We start from the raw sequence: 17,010 nt of genomic DNA on the forward strand, positions 1-17,010 counted from the left end.
CAAACCTCTGGATTGAGACTGCAGTCAAAACTATTGTTTTATCCTCTGACTTTTAATAAAATGGTATATTAAACCTGTTTAATCAGCCAAACTACTCTGTGATAATTTGGTAATTATCTGCAAACATCTGCATGGAAACATCTACAGAATTTGTTGCTTATTATAGAAACTTGAACTTTAATAAAATGTAATCATATAACGTATTTTCTTATTTAATAAAATTTCAGAATGCTTTTTGCCCATTTTGTTAGAACACAGTATCTCTGAAGAAAATACTGGGAATATTATTACATAATTCTTTTGATTTCAGGCTGGACAGCAGCGTTGGTGGGAGCAGGAGATTAAAATAAATGGAAATATTCAAAAAGGAGAACTAATTACATATAACTTGACTGAGCTAATTAAACCAGAGGCTTATGAAGTCCGACTAACTCCTCTCACCAAATTTGGCGAAGGAGATTCAACAATTCGTGTCATCAAATATAGTGGTAAGTAGTCTTTTATTTAAAAGTATTTATTTGCATATTAAACTGTCCGGAATATGTACATTACAACTATCTTAAATTTAGAAAAAAACTAAAATTTAGCATATTGATCTTCTGGATCATCAGCCAAGTGACCAAAAAACAAACAAACAAACAAACAAAAAAACCCAGCAGACAAACAAACCCAGAAAACTTAATCATTATAAGTTGTAATATTTGATTTAAATGTAGAAATGTAGGGGCGCCTGGGAGGCTCAGTTGTTAAGTGTCTGCCTTAATTGATCCCAGGATCCTGGGATCAACTGAGCCCCGCCTAGGGCTCCCTGGTGGGCGGGAAGCCTGCTTCTCCCTTTCCCACGCCCCCTGCTTGTGTGCCCTCTCGCTATATCTCTCTCTGTCAAATATATAAATAAAATCTTTCGCTATATCTCTCTGTCAAATATATAAATAAAATCTTTCGCTGTATTTCTCTCTGTCAAATATATAAATAAAATCTTTTAAGAAAAATGTAGAAATGTAGAGTAACGTTTTAGTTAACATTGAATCAATGTGATAATGTCAACAATGTCACTTTATCCTCTATCCCATGTTATGATATAATTATTCGCATTTTTTTCAAATTCTTGATGTCTTTAAAATTTACATCAAAAAGTTAGCAAATGTTATCAAAGCTTGTTTTTTAATTGATAGACTTGATGTCTTAAAGCATCTTTAGATTTACAAAAAATCAAGCAGGGTGTAGAGAGAGCTTCTGTATATTTCCTTTCCCCCAACAGTTTCCCATATTATTAACATATTTCTTTAGCAAAATTTCATACAAAATATTGAATCTAAATACAGAACTTTATATTTTTCATGACATTTAACTGAAAATGGATCACAGATCTACATGTAAAACATAAAACTACTAAACTACTAGAAGATAAAGAATATTGGCATATCGTTATTAAAGCAAGTAATTTACATTAGTGTTTATTATGTTGTACAGTTATATGAATTGATAAGTTGATATTTTTTATTCACCATTACGGTATCATACAGAATCGTTTCACTGCCCTAAAAATCCCCTGCTCCACTTACTCATCCATCCCTCTCCCCTCCAAACCTGACAACCACTAATTTTTTATTGTCTATCATTTTGCTTTTTCTAGAATGTCGTATAGTTGGAATAATGGAGCATATAGTTTTTTCAAACTAACTAATTTAGCAGTATGCCTTTAAAGTTTTTCCATATCTGGGGCTTGATAGTGCATTTATTTTTATTCTTTAATATTCCATTGTATAGATGTTTTGCAGCTTGTTGAAGTACATCCTAGGTTTTTTTTTTAGTCATTTTTTCTTTTAGATTGCTAATGTTAAAAATATCTAAATGTAGGTGGGTGTGTTTGTGTGCGTGTTAGTGAAACAGATTAATATTTTATCAATTGAAATTTATATGAATTTTTTCAGTTGAAATTTATGATATTCAGTGACTACCTCTAGAATTGTCAATATATTTTTCAGGGTTGAATGAATCATTGGCAAAATATTTCATATTTATTTCATTATTTTAGTGAAATATTATTCTCTTTATCATTGATTACTGGGCTTGATTTTAAAAAATAATAGAATGTGTTTTTTGCGGTTGGAGTTCTCCATTCAGCTTAGCATTAAGCATGTTTTTCCTACCTAAGAGGTAAACTGAATACTATCAAAAGTAAAAAATACAGTGAAATTATTAAAATCTCATTAGAGTTGTTTTTCACATGAAATCACTTATTTTCACTCTCTTCTTATCAATTAGATATATTCAGTTTTCATTAAAAAAGATGATATACAATGTAGAGTAGGATATTAATAGAAGATCATGGATGTAAAAGCATTAGAATAACTATCTTTTTCTTGAATATGGTCCTTTAAAAATAAACATTTGTAAAAGCATTAGAATCACTGCACATCTTTTCTTGAATGTGGTTCCTTTAAAATATACCTTTTTTGTTAATAATATAAATATTAGTATTTGATAGCCATAAATAAAATTTAATGACAATAACAATTGTTATTCTATAATTACCTCCACTGGGCACACAATTAGATAGCATCTCAGTATATTTTTTCTAAAGTTTAATTTTATATTTTATAAAATATGAATTATTATCCCCTCTTATCTAAGTTTCATGCTCCCTGCCCTTGAGTTATAAAACTATAGACAACTCAATATGAAGGGACATTAGAAACAATGCACTAATATCCATTCCTTTAAAAAAAAAAGATATTAGGACCTTGAAAGTTTCAGTGTCCTGCAGAATTAAACAAGTATGAAATGACAAACTCTGAATAGAACTAGGGCTAGTTGACCCTTTCATGGCAGAAGACCCTTGTTGCTTTGCTATGTTTAAAAAATATGTGACTTTTCTTAAAGAGAACTAGAGAAAAAAATCTTTATAAGCTCAGTAGTTTTACTGAAAACTCTGAGGCAACAGAGTAAAATGAAAAATAAATCTGGAAAATAGATATTATGGTAGTTTCAAAGGCTTTAATTATCTTTACATTCTTAGGCATACTTATTAAAATCTTAAACATTTTAATTAAAATTACTTTAATATAGGCTTGGCTAAAGTTTACTTAAATGGTATCTAGACATTTATGAAAAATTACACTTGAAAGTTCAACTGTAAAAAGAAAAAAATGGGCTCACTGAAATATTTAGAATTTAGAATGGAAGTTTTCACATGGTTAAATCAGCTACTTACAGTGAATTTGATGACTAGTAATATTGTAGCAGAAGACTCAATTAAAACTCAGTGTGGTCAGAGGTTAACTGTAGGTGTGACATATATTTTAGAATCAAATTAGAATTCAAAGATGCTTACCTCTTTGTGAGAAATACATAGACAATTTTAAACTTCCATATCAATTATGAAATGATTTTCATTTTTACTAATTAATTTTCAAATTATAATATATTGATATTTTGCAAGAAAAAGTATTTTTTTCTCCACTTCAGTGGAACTAGTGGATATACAGTCCCCTCTCTACTTATTTCATAATTGGCAATGGGGAAACAGAATCAGAAAAACAAAGTAATAGAAATTGTCTACTGTAAGAAATAGTAAAAATATTTGAGAAAGTCGCTTTGTTAAAGTCGATCTCAATGTACTAATGTAACAATTACTATGAACATGCTTTGTGCATGGGTATGCATTTTTTACTATCTATCATACTTCATTTGTAAAGTCCAAGTTTAAAAAAAAATGGTTAATGGAAAACACTAGGAATTAACAACAGAGCAGATGAACTTCTGCAAGTTAGATTAACTGCCTATTATAATCTTGCGAGACCACAACAATGCTTTACTTCATCCAGAATGAAATTTTCTTTCAAAGTGATAAATAAAGAACCAATATACACAGATACCATTTTGTCTGTTAGATTAGATACATTTTTGTTGTTGTTTTAGTAAAATGTAAAGTATTCTTTCCTCTTCATGTAGAAATCAATTGTCACTTGTATTGTAAACACAGTTTATTGAGATAAATATGTCTTCTAGTGCACAAAAACACAACTGTATTGCTTGTTATTTGAAAACCATCTGTGTGTGTGTGTGTGTGTGTGTTCATGTAATCAAACAAAGCAGCACTGGTGTAGCTATTTGTTTTGGGGTGCATGTAAAAACATATAAGATTTGCTTTATTTTCATATACACCATGTTCTTTTCACCAGAAGTAGATAACAGCAAAAAAACTAAAGTGTAATCTCTGTTGGATAATTGCTTTCATTGTTAAAACATCTAGATTATAGGTTGGCCTACTGTCAGCCTGAGTTTGATTTCTGGGGGTTTTTGCACTGGTTAAGATATAAAAAATCAGCAACTCTGTTCCTTGGAAAATGAACAAATCCCACATGCTATTTAACATTGATCTTTTGGGTACTTTGAGACTGTTATTGCTGAGCTCCAAAGTAGATTCTATTCAATCCTCTAGAACAAAATGGATTGCAGACATAATTCTCCATGGTCACAGTGGGGAAGATCATTAAGTTTTGATAAGGAACTAGGAGACACTGATTAGACCTTTATTTATAAAAGACATTCAAGCCATGTTAACATTATTTTTTGCTTTTCTTGTAGCTCCTGTTAATCCTCATTTGAGTAAGTATATGTTTATTTTAATAATGGTGCAGCATTTCACAGTTAAGAAAAGTAGAAAACTCATAGGCATATAAAGGTTATTTAGCAACTGTTCATATTTGGTTTAAAATGGAATGGCATAGAAACAGTAAAACTACCATTAAATATGAATTGTGAATTTTAAATTTTGATGGATATGATTATAAAGACAAACTATTTAATATTGGTCATTGATTTTTATAAGTTTTCCTAAATATGGACCTGTTTCCTCCAACTTAACATTTGCTATTTGTTTAACTATAGGATTATGTTTTTCTTTTGTGGCAATGCATATCATTTATATTACTATTATGTGTTTCTTTAATTTTCTTTTGTAATTTCTATATTCCAGTTATGAAAGACTATAGTTACAAAGTTGGCATTTGAATGGTTTAATCAAGATTTTTCATACATCACTAGTCTATATCCCCATTGTTAATGAAGAAGATAGTCTGTTCACCATCCTCTTGAATATTTCACATTAGAGTAAAGATTGATTTTTGTCCTACATTTTGTGCCTATGAATATATTGTTCTTGGCTAATAAAAGAATGGAGAGCCACATTTGCACTCTTACTTCCATCCATCCAATATTCTCCATTACTTACATTCAGTGAAGAAACTGTACAGGTCTTTTTTCTCATTTTATTATGTTTCCTTCCTTATAATGGCCTTTCACTGATTATATAACCCAAGACCAAACTACACAACCTGTTGCTACCTTATTTTCTGCTCAAGGTTCTCCTCTACTCCATTTCTGCATATCCAGATTATAATACTGAATACGTTCATGGATCTTTCCTGTTTTCATATTGCTTTCATGCACAGTTCATTTTGTTCTCACCAATGACCCTTTAATGTGGATATTCTCAACCCTTTGAGATTTAATTTATAAAGTTTAGCACAAATGCTTCCTTCTTCACTGAGTATTCTCTCCATTTGATTTCCAAAAACAACTTGTCTTCATCTATGTTATAAGCTATTTTTTATTTTGTCATAAAATACTTAAGAGCTAAATATGTTTCTAATTTCTCTCTATATCTCACTGTCTTTTGGTGTTTCACAGCACCTTATACTTAGCAGGTGTTCAATGATCATTTGTTAAGAGAACAAATACACAACAGTTTCAAGATGAATTAATTGCCCAAATCAGTTTCTCCCTGGCTTCTCCCCAGGGTACTATTGCTATTTAGTTACTATATTGATTATAATTCTTTTGAAGGTAAATTCTCTGACTATAATTTCAGTAGATATGTTTAAAAAGAGTCATCATGGGAAGATTAAAACTTGATACAGGAAAAAGTTGATTTTGAAATTATTGAAAGTAATATTTCAATTCAAGGAAAAAATTTTTAGTAGCTTCAATTTACTGGGAAAAAATGCATATGTAAAGAAATAGTAGAGATATTGTTTGCTAACAGATGACTTCCATGCAATATAAAAAGTACCATTAAGTTTATGGCAGGTGAAGTTTTATAAAAGACATGCTATTTGAACTGGGTCCTGAAAGTTGAGTAGAGGTTCCTTAGGTGAAGAAGGTGAGGAAAGGAAGGTCATGTTCCCATAATAACTGAGCAAAGCTCAGTGTGTCTAGAGTATATATTCAAACATTACAGAAGCCAGAAATGTGCCCTTGAGATGAACAACATTAAATTGGAATTTGAGTGCTTCTTTTAAAAGCTCGTATCCTTTAGGTCATAGCTACCAAGTTCTCCAACAAGCATTTTTGTTGTTGTTGTTAGTCAATGAATTGGATTTTCTACTTTTAAAATAATTTCCATTATAACTCTCTATACTAAAGATTTCTATTGACTGTACTTTTTTTATTTTTTACTAAGTGTTCAATATGGTAAAAGATTAGAATTGTTTAGAATAAAGACTTTTTAGTAAACATCGCACAATGATTTTTCTAAGTTATCGAAAATAATTATTTTTATGTTATTGACAGTCACATACATTTCTCCCTTATTAATTGATTTCTTTAACCCTGTTAAAGACTCTCCAGGTCCCAAAGACATAAAAGAAAAATGTTTTATCAAGCAAACACATTCATTATACATTCAAACTCCTAATAAATTAGCCAGACATTATTCAGTAAGAGGAAAATAGGCCAACATGTAGAAGGTCATGTTTTCTTTTATATTTTGCTATGGAAAGTGAATTTTTCTTTCCCTCAGTTAGACTACTTCTACCTGAGATCTTCTTAATTGGTATAATGTCTTAAAATTTGTCATTGCTTTTCAAATCATAATTTACATATGGTAAAATTAACATTTTTTTGTGTGTATATTTCTGTAAGGAGTGTTGCCCAATTCATACAGTTACATAACCATCACCACAAGTTCCATCATCTCTATAAAGTTTTTGTATTGCTGCCTTGTAGTAAACCTGTATGCATCCCAACCTCAGGCAAACTTGATTTTTGTTTCTATAATTTTGCTATAATTGTTCAATTAGTTACAATATGCTTACTATTTATTCTCCACATTTTATTAAAACATATTTTCCCGGTAATGATATTAATGAAGCTGAAGAGAAAGTGAAAATTAAGCAGTTCAGGAAAAAAAAGTCAATGAGGAAAAAATGAAATTAGAAACATTAAGTACTCCTGATAGGATTGTAAGTGATTTCTTAAAATGAAGAAAACGCTACCAAATCTTACTTCTTAGGTTATTTATAATTATGTGTAATGAATTCTTATAATACCATTTAGTAATATTTCTTCCATAAGAGATTATTGTCTAGATAATAAAGTTTAAAAATCTTTTGACTATATGTTGGCTTAATTATAAATTATGGTTTATCTGAAACATCTTTTTATAGAAAAAATGATTGTAGGAATATATTGGAATATATATTATATTTAATATAATACATGTGATATGAGACACATATTGGCAGCAAATAAAATTAATTTTAGCTCCTCTTTTGCATTTTAACAACTTATATAGTTTTTAAGTGAATTGACTTATCCTAAGTATCTACTTCCAATATATCTATATAGAGTAAGTCCATGAAATTTTGTCATAGTATGATTCTTCATTAGACTCAAAATAATTACTTTTTAAATTTAAAAGAGGAAGGCCTTTTGTTTATAGTTTTTTAAAGACTCTTTTGATTGAAATTTTGAACTAAAAAGGATGATTAGTTGTCAAGAAAACCATATCCTACAGGCTCCATTAAGCATGGGCAGCATCTTTCTTACACTGCTGATTTCCTCAGGAAGGGTATCTTTGGACCAAACCTGAAGTTTAGTCTGTGATTGGACTGTGTTAATTGAAAAGAAAACAAAAATATTGAAATAAGATTGAAATGAATTCTGAGGTCTTGCAAGTATCTCAGCAACGGAGTTGAAATTTTCTGTAAAGAGGTTTTAAAATTTTTGAAAAGTGTATTTGGTCTGCTTTAGGTTCTGAAGTCCAAATTGTTAAAATTCAGAACTTCTGGAAAAAAATTTTGGACTTCTTATGGTTTATATTAAGTACAAGATGGTTTATACATATATGAAATACACATATATATAATATAAATATTAATATGTATAATATAATAATATAAATAATATATATGTGTGACAGTCTCACTATCTCTAGGAAACAACTTAAAACTGAAAAGAAAGTTTACCATAGTAGCACACTCTAAAATGTCATTCCAAAGTTAGAGATAATAAATTAAGTAAAGTGAGGTGACACAAATCAAAGCACAAAAACCAGTGACATTTCTCTACATTCACAATGAACTATCTGAAAAGGAAATTAAGAAAGCAGTCCCATTCAAAATAACAACAAAAAGAATAGAATACATAGGAATAAACTTAACTAAAGAAGTGAAAGACTTCTACACTAAAAATTATAACACATTGTTGAAGGAAATTAGAGAAGACAGGTAAATGGAAAGACACCCTGTGTTCATGGATTAGAAGAATTAATATTGTTAGAATATCCATACTTCCCCAAATGATCTAATTCAGTGCAATCCCTATCAAAATGCCAGTGACATTCCTTACATAAATAGAGAAAACAATCTTAAAATTCACATAGAACCATAAAAGAGCACAAATAGCTCATGTAATATATAAATAAAGCTGGAGGCATCACACTTCCTGATTTTAAAATATATCACAGATCTACAGTTAATCAAAGGAGTGTGGTACTAGCATAAAAACTGTAATTTAGACTGATAGAACGGAATGGGAAACTCACAAATAAATCCATGAATTTACAGTCAACTGATTTTCGGCAAGTGCCAAAAACACACAGTAGGGAAAGGACAGTCTCTTTAATCAACCATTGCACATTGTCGGTGGGGATGTAAATTGCTACAGCCATTATAGAAAACAGTATGGAGGTTCTTCAAAAATTAAAGAGAGAATTACCAAATGATGCAGCAGTCTCACTTCTGGGTAAATACCCAAAAGAAATAAAGCTCAACTGATGAAATACCTGCAATGCCAAGTTCATTGCAGCATTATTCACAATAGCCAAGATATGGAAATAATCTAAACATCCATCAGTGGATTCATGGATAAAGAAAATGCAGAATATTAGTCAGCTTTTAAAAAGGCTGTCCTGCCATTTGAGACAACATAGGTGAATTTGGTTTATTATGCTAAGTGAAATAAGCCAGACACAGAAGGACAGAGGCTGCATAATCTCATTTCCATGGCATCTAAAATAGTCAAACTCAGAAGCAGAGTATAGAATGGTGGCTGCCAGGAGCAAGAGGGAGGGGGAAATGGGAAGATGTTGGTCAAAGGGTATTCACTTTGAGTTATGTTAGATGAGTGAGTTCTGGAGATCTATTGTGCAGTATGGTGACTATGCTTAACACTACTGTATTGTATATTTGAAATTTGCTAAGAGGGTAGATCTTTAGGGTTCTCACCTCCAAAAAAAAGAAAGGAAGGAAAGGAGGAAGGGAAGGAGGGAGGGACGAAGGGAGGAAGGAAGGAAGGAAAATAATGGTAACTATGTGATATGTGAAGTGATGAATGTATTAATTTGCTTCATTATGATTATTTCAAAATATATATCAAAACATCAAATTGTATATAACTTAAATATATATAACTTTTGTTTGTCGATTATATTTCAGTAAAGCTAAAAACATAAAGTAAAAAATAAAGAAACAGGATAGGTGGTTACAAGAGGGAGTCATTGGGCTAGAGGACTATTGGGCATCAGGCTGCTTTTCCCCAAGTTTTAGTCTTTCTTCACTGTAGTGAGAAGAATTGGGGTAAATAAAGCATAATTCTGAAGACCATGTAATACAAAATATTTCAAATATATTTCTTTATTTCCAAGTAGCTCTTGAAACTACCAAGATCGTATTATAGTTAGAAAACCACTGAAAAATTCAATATCAAGTGTCTTCAGTTGCATATCTTTGTGAAAATCCTGGACTATATTACTTTCTTATTTTATGAGATCTTTGAATATTTAATATTACATAGACTTTTGATAAGTTTTTACAGACTGATGCATTTTCACTATCAAGATATTCCTTATTTCAATAAACTTTTTGATGAATAGCCTTTTGCATAATTACCCCACATACAATGACAGGATAATCATAAGATTATTATGGTCCAAAATGGTGAGTTTTTCCCACTTTTATCTTTCTACTTTTTATAAAATCTTTCCAGTAATAGGTTTCTTCACTGTAAAGATGTCTACAGAAGTAATGAAGAACTATGGAGATGACTTATTTATCTTTGTGCAATGGGAATTACTGGAGTCTTAAGTCTCCTTCAAATTTATTGTAAACTTATGTCTTCTGTAAAATAACCAAATTATGAAAAATTTTAGATATATCTAAAATTATGGACACGTCTTCTCATAAGCTGTACTGTTGCTTAATTTTACTATGAAAGACTTCAATTTTCAGGTTTTAAAAACTCTTGTTTTTTGTAGGCAATTTTTTTTCAAACAAGGCTAAATTACACAAAAGATATGTTTAAGTGGTTGTATAAAAATTCATCACATATGCTTTTAAATGACATAAAAAGTAGGGTTTGACAGCAGATTTATAAACAAATCCTTAATTTTTACATTTGTTTTTTGATATTTTCTTTGTGTGAATACAATATGTAATTAAACAACTGAAAACATTTAAAATCAAGCATTGCTTTATCCTGACTCCAAAGTAGCAGCTAAAGGAATCTCTTATTGTGCCTAAAAGATATTTAAAGAAATGTATCCATGCATATAGCTACACTGCTGTCACCAACATTAGATCTCAATTGATAGTATCAGGCAGTCCTGTCTTCTTTAGTACAAGATCCATGACATAAATATATGCTGAAAAATATTTTATATGGAATATTGTTTATCCAGAAATTTACTGATTTAGAATTCACTAAATGCTTATGTTCCCTGTAAATATTCCTATTCATAATATAGAATATAAATAAACACAAAGAGGTACAGCAAGTCTTTAATCTGAAAACAAAAACAAAACAAAAACTTAAATTCAAAGGGAAAGCCTTCTGTTTTATTTTTATGTGTACATGTCAATGGTTTTCTTCCTACTTTCCTTCCTTCCTTCCTTCCTTCCTTCCTTCCTTCCTTCCTTCCTTCCTTCCTTCCCTCTTCTTTTATTAAATTGTGATTTTAAAAAAAAATTTTAAATTTTAAAAATTTAAAAATTATTTAATTTTTCTAATTTTTAAAAAATTTTTTAAAAATTAAAAAATTTAACATGAGATCTACCTTCTTAATAATGTTTAGGTATACAATACAGCACTGTTATCCCAGAATAATGTTCTACAGCAGATCTCTTGCTGAACTGAAAGTTTATACCTTTTGACCAATGTCTCTCCATTTCCATCTTCCTCCTGCCCCTGAAAACCACCATTCTACTTTCTGCTTCTATGTATTTGGATATTTTAGATACCTCATAAGTGTAATCTTGCAGCATAATTCTTCTAAGAATAATTACATGGCTTAATATAATGTCCTTAGTAGAATGTCCTCCAGGTTCATCAGTGTCGTCACATATTGGCAAGATTTTCTTCTTCTCTAAGGTGAATAATATTCCACTGTATGCATATCTTCTTTATCCATTCATCCACTGATGGGCACTTAGGTTGCTTCCATATTTTGGTTATCGCAACAGATGCTGCAATGAATATAGGAGTGCATCCTTCTCCTTGTGAGATAATGGTTTCAATTTTTTGGATACATACCAGAAATAAGATTGCTGGATTACACAGTTCTATTTTTTTTTTTTAAGTAAAAAAATAAAAGCAGGGCTTGAACTCACGACCCTGAGATCGAGAGTTGGACACCTAACCAACTGGACCACCCAGGTGCCCCCAGTAGTTCTGTTTGTAATTTTTGAGGAACTCCATACTGTTTTCCTTACTGGCTGTACCATTTTACATTCCCATGACAGTGTATAAGGGTTCCAATTTTTCCACATGCTTGGCAATGCTTTTTTTTTATTTAATGCCATCTCATTGTGTGAGATTTCATTGTGGTTTTTATTTGCATTTCCCTGATGATCAGTGATGTTGAACATCTTTTTGTGTGTCTGTTGGCCATTTGGATGTCTCTGGAGAAATGTCTGTTCATGTCTTCTTTGTATCTAGTTGACATTATCTTCTTTATTTACGCCTGTATTTCAAGCAGGGTACATCCCAGTAAGAAAACCCTTTGATACCTAGAAACATTATTCCTACCCTCATTGAAAAAGTTCTCTCTGAACTTTTTGCTGGGTCTGAACTCAGCATGTGGCAGGCATACAAGAAATCCCAGTCCTTCCACAGTCTTCATAAAGGCTTTTCATTACTTTATGTCTAGTGAATTTTAACCTGCTGCCAAATCCACATTCAAGAAAAATTTAAGGATAACTACTTTTTTAAATATTTTGCCATTATCTTCCCCTAAGTAAACTTCCATTTCTGCACGTGGGTATGCATGAAAGCATTTCCAGACATGGTGTGAAAAATTATATCCTCAAGGTGTACGGCCTTAACGTGTTGTCACGTAAATTAATAAAGCTTATTTTGTAATTGACAGTTTTGTTTGGATTATTTCTAGACTCGAAAAATGAAAGTTGGGAAAAGTCATCAGCCATAATTCAAGTGTGAATTATATTCTTTAATTTCAATTATTTGGATATTTCAGAGGAAAATGGTTCGGGGTTAAGTTACTAAACCAAGAGACTGATTTATATATCAAGATTATTTTTCTTTTTTGTTAAAATTGAACTAGTTTTAGGTTTAGTCACAATCTTGTGTGCTATCATGGCTCTGGTTTCACTATCACAGTCTTGCATTATTATTGCTATATGTATAATGTTTTAAAAATTTTTATGAGAATATTGCAGTGTTTATATTAATTTAATTAATATTAATTACGTTAATGAAAATTCATTAACAGGAGAATTTCATTGTGGATTTGAAGATGGGAACATCTGTTTGTTCACCCAAGATGATACAGATAATTTTGACTGGACAAAGCAAAGTACTGCAACAAGAAATACAAAATACACTCCAAACACAGGACCTAATGCTGATCGTACTGGCTCTAAAGAAGGTATGAGGGTATGAAATGTTGTGTTTATAACAATCATACTCCAGCCTTGGACTTTCAGAAATCAATGCCATTAATATGACACGCAACAGAACGTTTAGCTATAGAGTTGAAGATTATGGGATAAAACATTAAATTTTTAATGTACAGTACCAATAATTCAGAAATTTCCAAGTCTGTAGACATGAATCTTCTCTCAGAACTCACTGATACATATAGCTGAGAGATCGGAATTTTTTAACAATTCAAGTGTAAAAGTCCAGTTTTGTCTAAAGTTTTTATACATTTAAGCAATTTTATCTTTACGTAGATCATTTATTTATTCTTTATATTATATATAAATCGTTCATAAATTAGATCAAAATTCTCCTGTGAATCTATAATTTACTTCATATAAAAACTCAAACTTCTAAATGATTTCAAATTTCATGTCACCTAATAATGTGCTTAAACATTTTATATTGTTTTTTTAAAGGTTTTTATATGTACATTGAGACATCTCGACCCAGATTGGAAGGCGAAAAGGCCCGACTTCTCAGCCCTGTTTTCAGCATAGCTCCTAAAAACCCTTATGGCCCCACGAACACTGCATATTGTTTCAGCTTCTTTTATCACATGTATGGACAACATATAGGTGAGACGGCAAGAATTATTATGTTCCTTCTAGAGTAAATCGTAACTAAGAAGAAAAAGGTTCACAAATACACAGCATGAAATCAATTTTAGTCAAAGAATATCATCATTGACTTTTAAATGACTTACCTTCAAATTGCAAAATAAGATGCTAAGAATGTTCCCCCATCATGTCCTAATTTCCAAATTTTATTTTAGAATTTGAACTTTTGGAGCATTACCTACCCCTTCTAGAATCCGCATTCAGGCAAATCATCGATGGGTTAAATTCTTTATGATCTTATTGTGAAATTAATACCAGTATAACTTAGGCTGCTTCTTTTTAAAGAAATTTGTGTGAATAATGACTCACCGTGTATTAATGACCATGAAAAGGAGTGTTGCCATCTTTGCAAGACAAATACTTTTAGCACTGTCTACACATTTGGAATACTGGTATGATATTTTCTTGTTTATAAAGTATGCCTAACACACTTAGTAAGATTTAAGAACATCCTGGGTCCTGAAGAGCACGCAAAGATGAAGATACATTCCTTGCCCTTAGAGACTCACGTACAGTAATGGAGGCCAAGATGAGTGAATACATAATCATGCTGGATAGAATACTGCACAGTCTTTAGAAAGAACCTAGCAGGGGTGCCTGGGTGGCTCAGCCAATTAAGCATCTGCTTCCAGCTCAGGTCGTGATCCAAGGGTCCTGGAAGCAGCCCCACCTAGGGCTCCCTGCTCAGCAGAGAGTCTGCTGCTCCCTCTGCCTCTGCCCCTCCCCATGCTCATGCTCTCGCTCACTCTCTCTCTCTTTCTCTCTCATGTGCTCTCTCTCTCTCTCAAATAAATAAAATATTTTTTTTAAAAAAGAAAGAACCTATTAAAACTCCTGCGGGAGGTGGGGAGAGATCATATGGGTCTACAATTCTTTATGCACAATTCTAAAATCAAAAAAACTGAACACAAAATTTTTTAACTTAATTAAATTTGGCGATGCATGCCAGCCTAATCTCTGTGCCTTAGAATATATGACCTGGGCTAATATGAACTTATTTATAGTCTTTATCTATCCAAATAAGTGTGAGCATTTATACTATTTGCAGCAAAAACATTACTGTTTAATTATGAGATTCTGTTCCAGATCCTTCCAGAGACTGTCATGTAATATCCAAGATATATATTCCTTTACCTTTCTAAAATAAGGCAAAATTCTAAATGGTGAAGCATCTACGCTCACAGAATTTGGACCAGGGATTGTGGATCTGCATCTAGCTGAAGAATAAGGAAATGCTTAGGGACAATGGAAAATGTTTCTCTATGAAAGAAGGGTACATTTTCAATAAACAGAGATAAACACAGGGACAATTAAGGCACTGATAATGAGGAAGTAAAATGTGGGATGTTAGGAGGACATTAAGTGTTTTGATATAAATGAATAAAACCAAAAATATAAATATATAATTATATAAACTAATAAAATTGTGCACATGATCTATTCCAGCTACCGCACTGTTTAAGTGAAGTAATCCCCTTAATCAGTTCATAAAGATGGCATCCCCCATTCATCTTTTACAGTAGAGAACACAACCTCAGAGAGTGTGTATGAAGTGCAAGTAACTGGTTATGCTGGGGTATAAAATCATTGCCAGCACTATTAACCAGTGTTTTTCACAGTGGAGCACTAGGTGACAAATCTGGAAGGACAAACTTGTGCAGTCAAAAGTACCCTTCACATGAAGTCAGGAAACCTGGGCAGGAACGCGGCTGTTAGCCCTCAGTCACTATAGGAATTTAGAGAATTCATTTAAAATGTCTGTGTCGTGGCCTCCTCGCCTATAGAATGGGACTAATCATTCCTGTTTCAGAAATTTGCAGTGCAAGTGAACTAAGGTAGCATATATAAAATCTCCTATCAGATGGTAGACACTCATAATCTTAGGCTACTTTGAATCTCAAATAGCAGCAATAATAGCAACAGTAAAGTAATAGCTAATATTGATGGGCCAGGTCACTATTCCTAACACGTCATGGATTATTTCTTTTAATTTTCACAATAAACATTTGTGGCTCCTTAAAATCATTATCCTGTTTCATAGATAAGGAAACTGATACAGAGAATTTTACTTCACTTTACTTGCTGTAATGTCACAGCTAATAAATTGCGGAGTCATAATACCAATCTGGGAAGCAGACACAGAGTTTGTCTGCTTCTCCACCCTGCAGGGAGACTTACTGGAGTGTTTTGAAAGTTTAGCTCATTTAGTGGTAGGGGGAGACAGTACAGATTTTGTGCAGATGACGTGCATGATGAGATTTTTGGTTTGGGAAAATAAATCTTCTAGGAGTGGGTAAAATCACTGAGAATCAGAATATAGACTGGAAAAGCGGATAGAAAATTATGACACTAGTTTAGGTTCACTAGGGCCTAACCTATGAAAAGAAATCTCCACACCAATCCCAAACCATCTTACATATTGTGAGATTGCGATCTTATTACAAAGGTAGGATTGGCTCAACTCTAATTTTTCCCATTAGCTGATGATGTATGTTTTACTTATTCTTTATTTCAAATATACTTCTTGGACTTCCTTTCCCTCCTTCCAGTTTACCTTGGAACAGGTTTATTTTAAATTGGCTTTTAAATAAATAATTCCAAGATCAATATTTTGAATTACTTTAATGAATAAAATATGCAGGTTCTGTTTTTATGAGGCTAGCCCCTCCTCAAAACTTCTGCATATTTATGTTGAGATCCAAGATAATTTTAATATACTTTTAACTTCACACACGTTATTCTTATCCTCTTTATCATCGATGAATGTCCCGCTGACCTCCGCCAGTTTTATTCGGATTGTTTCAGGAGGAAGGCAGTTCTCCACTTCTTCCATGTTCTCATACATTTGCCACTTTGAGGCTTGTGTCTGTTTCATCGGATGGTGGAAGTTTGCAGGTGTCAGATCTGTCACTTGAGTGCCTCTCGGCAGGGCGTGATCATGCTGCTTACTAAAATCTAGGCAAAAATGACTGTTCCAGACATTGACTCATCAATGAGGACCAGATGAATGGCCTCATTAGGGAGAGGCTGCCTATAGCTGAAACCTTCCCTCTTCGCAGATGTTATTCTAAGACACTCATTCATCTGGAAACCTGGGGGCATTTATAGTTACTAGTTTTACAAATAACATTCTCAGTTTGACTCATTCTCTTGGAAATCCAGATTC

General features: G+C 32.0%; 1 protein-coding gene across 1 annotated transcript in view; it reads left to right on the top strand.

Moving 5' to 3' along the window:
- MDGA2 (MAM domain containing glycosylphosphatidylinositol anchor 2) overlaps positions 1 to 17,010 on the top strand; it is a 797,493-nt gene that overhangs the window by 749,963 nt on the left and 30,520 nt on the right. The window contains exons 11-14 of the mRNA XM_034992713.1: positions 311 to 488; positions 4,594 to 4,614; positions 13,016 to 13,171; positions 13,644 to 13,802. Coding sequence (XP_034848604.1) covers positions 311 to 488; positions 4,594 to 4,614; positions 13,016 to 13,171; positions 13,644 to 13,802 — 514 coding nt within the window. The remainder of the gene's footprint in view (positions 1 to 310; positions 489 to 4,593; positions 4,615 to 13,015; positions 13,172 to 13,643; positions 13,803 to 17,010) is intronic.

Source organism: Mirounga leonina, unplaced genomic scaffold, assembly GCF_011800145.1.
Source record: "Mirounga leonina isolate KUSES-001 unplaced genomic scaffold, KU_Mleo_1.0 Mir_82, whole genome shotgun sequence".
Classification (NCBI taxonomy): Eukaryota; Metazoa; Chordata; class Mammalia; order Carnivora; family Phocidae; genus Mirounga; species Mirounga leonina.